At 51.6% G+C, this 1,980-nt stretch overlaps 1 protein-coding gene across 1 annotated transcript in view; it reads right to left on the bottom strand.

Moving 5' to 3' along the window:
- Positions 1 to 82: 82 nt before the first annotated feature.
- Positions 83 to 1,980, bottom strand: part of CUNH2orf42 (chromosome unknown C2orf42 homolog) — a gene marked incomplete at its 3' end in the record, with an annotated part of 5,042 nt that continues 3,144 nt past the window's right edge. The window contains exons 2-3 of the mRNA XM_057389043.1: positions 1,367 to 1,972; positions 83 to 245 (exon numbers count right to left, since the gene is read on the bottom strand). Of these exons, the coding sequence (XP_057245026.1) occupies positions 83 to 245; positions 1,367 to 1,972 (769 nt within the window). The remainder of the gene's footprint in view (positions 246 to 1,366; positions 1,973 to 1,980) is intronic.

Raw genomic sequence — 1,980 nt, 5'->3', positions numbered from 1 at the left:
CGTTTTTCCCACTGTTTCCCCCTTTTCCTGATGTTTCCCTGCCACTTTCCCCGCTGTTTCCCCTTTTTCCCCATTTCCCCACCGTTTTTCCCGATGTTTCCCTGCCGTTTTTCCCGGTTTTCCCCCGTTTCCCTCACCCGTGGTGGCGTTGGGCAGCCTTTTCTTGCCGCTGCCGCTGGAGATGCGCTGCTGCAGCGCCTCGAAGAACGACTGTGGGATGTGGAACACCAGCGGCTCCGGCCGGCCTGCAACACAGCAGAGTTCCCAAAATGGACCCAAAGAAATCCCACAATGGACCCAAAGAGTTCCCAAATGGCACCAAATGAGTTCTCAAATGGTACTCAAAGTGTTCCCAAAATGGACCCAAAGAAATCCCAAAATGGACCTAAAGAGTTCCTAAATGGCACCCAATTGTCCCCAAAATGGTACCGAAAGGGTTCCAAAATGGCACCCAAAGAGTTCCCAAAAAGCAACACAGCATTCCCGAAATGTCACCAAAACAGATCTCAAATGGTAGCAAAAGTGTTCCTAAATGGCACCTGAAGTGTTCCCAAATGGCACCCAAAGAGTTCCCAAATGGCAACCAAAGTGTTCCCAAATGGAACCCAAAGTGTTCCCAAAATGTTCCCGAAAAGGGACACAGCATTCCCAAAATGACACCAAAAAAGTTCCCAAAATGGCACCCAAAGTGTTCCCAAAATGGCACCCAAAGTGTTCCCAAATGGCACCCAAAGTGTTCCCAAATGGCACCCAAAGTGTTCCAAAAAGGGGACACAGTGTTCCCAAAATGGCACCAAAAACGTTTCCAAAATGTCATCCAAATGGTCCCAAAATGGAGCAAAAGTGTTCCCAAAATGGCACCCAAAGTGTCCCCAAATGGAACCCAAAGAGTTCCCAAATGGAACCCAAAGTGTTCCAACAAAGTGCCCAAAATGGCACCGAAAGAGTTCCCAAAATGGCACCAAAAATGTTTCCAAAATGGCATCCAAATGGTCCCAAAAAGGGACACAATGGTCCCAAAATGGCACCCAAAGTGTTCTCAAATGGCCTGGGGACAGTCCCTGGAGGGACAGAGGGACAGAATCCCCTGAGGACAATCCATGTTCTGCAACTGGACAAAGCCCTGGGGACAGTCCCTGGGGGGACAAAGGGACAGAGGGATAGAATCCCCTGGGACAATCCACATTCTGCAGTTGGGGACAGTCCCTGAGGGGACAGAGGGACAGAATCCCACCCCCTCCCCCCCCCGACCCTGCCCAGGGGACAGTCCCTGTCCTGGGGACAGTCTCTGAGGGGACAGAGGGACAGAATCCCACCCCCTCACTCTGCCCAGGGGTCAGTCCCTGTCCTGGGGCCGCACACTGACCCTCGAACTGGTAGTGCATGGTCTGGTGGATGCGCTCGGTGACGCTGGCCAGCCACTCCTGGAAGGACAGGGACACCTGGGACTCGTCCAGCGCCTGGCCACAGCCTGCAGGGGACAGAGAGGGACAYTGGGATGGCACCCTGGACCAGAGCTCACCCCACAGAGCTCCCTGAAAAGGAAATCCCATAATAAAGGGGGAAAGGGGGATGAGAAGGGGGGAAATAAAGGGGAGGAAGAAGAGAAAAAAAGGAAGAAAAGTGGGGAAAAAGGGGAACAAAAGGGGGAAAAAGGGGGGGAAGGGAGGGAAAATGGGGGGAAGGGGGAAAAAGGGTGAGGAGGAGGGTTGAAAAAATAAAAGGGGGAAAAGGGGGAAAAGGAAGAAAAAGGGGAAAAGGGGGAAAAGGAAGAAAAAGGGGAAAAAAGGGGAAAAAGGGGAAAAAGGAGAAAAAAGGGAGAAAAAAAGGAGGGAAGAAAAATAGAGGGGATAAAATGTGGGGGGAAAAAAGGGGGAAAAGGGGGAGAAGGAAGGGTAAAAAATAAAAGTGAGGGGAAAAGGGATGAAAAAGGGACCTCGAAGTCCATCCAGTGCCACCATGGGCAGGGACACTTTCCAT

The sequence above is a fragment of the Malurus melanocephalus genome, unplaced genomic scaffold (assembly GCF_030028575.1).
Source record: "Malurus melanocephalus ecotype Western Australia unplaced genomic scaffold, MMel_1.1 scaffold_3297, whole genome shotgun sequence".
In the NCBI taxonomy this organism is placed as follows: Eukaryota; Metazoa; Chordata; class Aves; order Passeriformes; family Maluridae; genus Malurus; species Malurus melanocephalus.
This window is presented reverse-complemented; position numbering and strand designations above follow the sequence as displayed.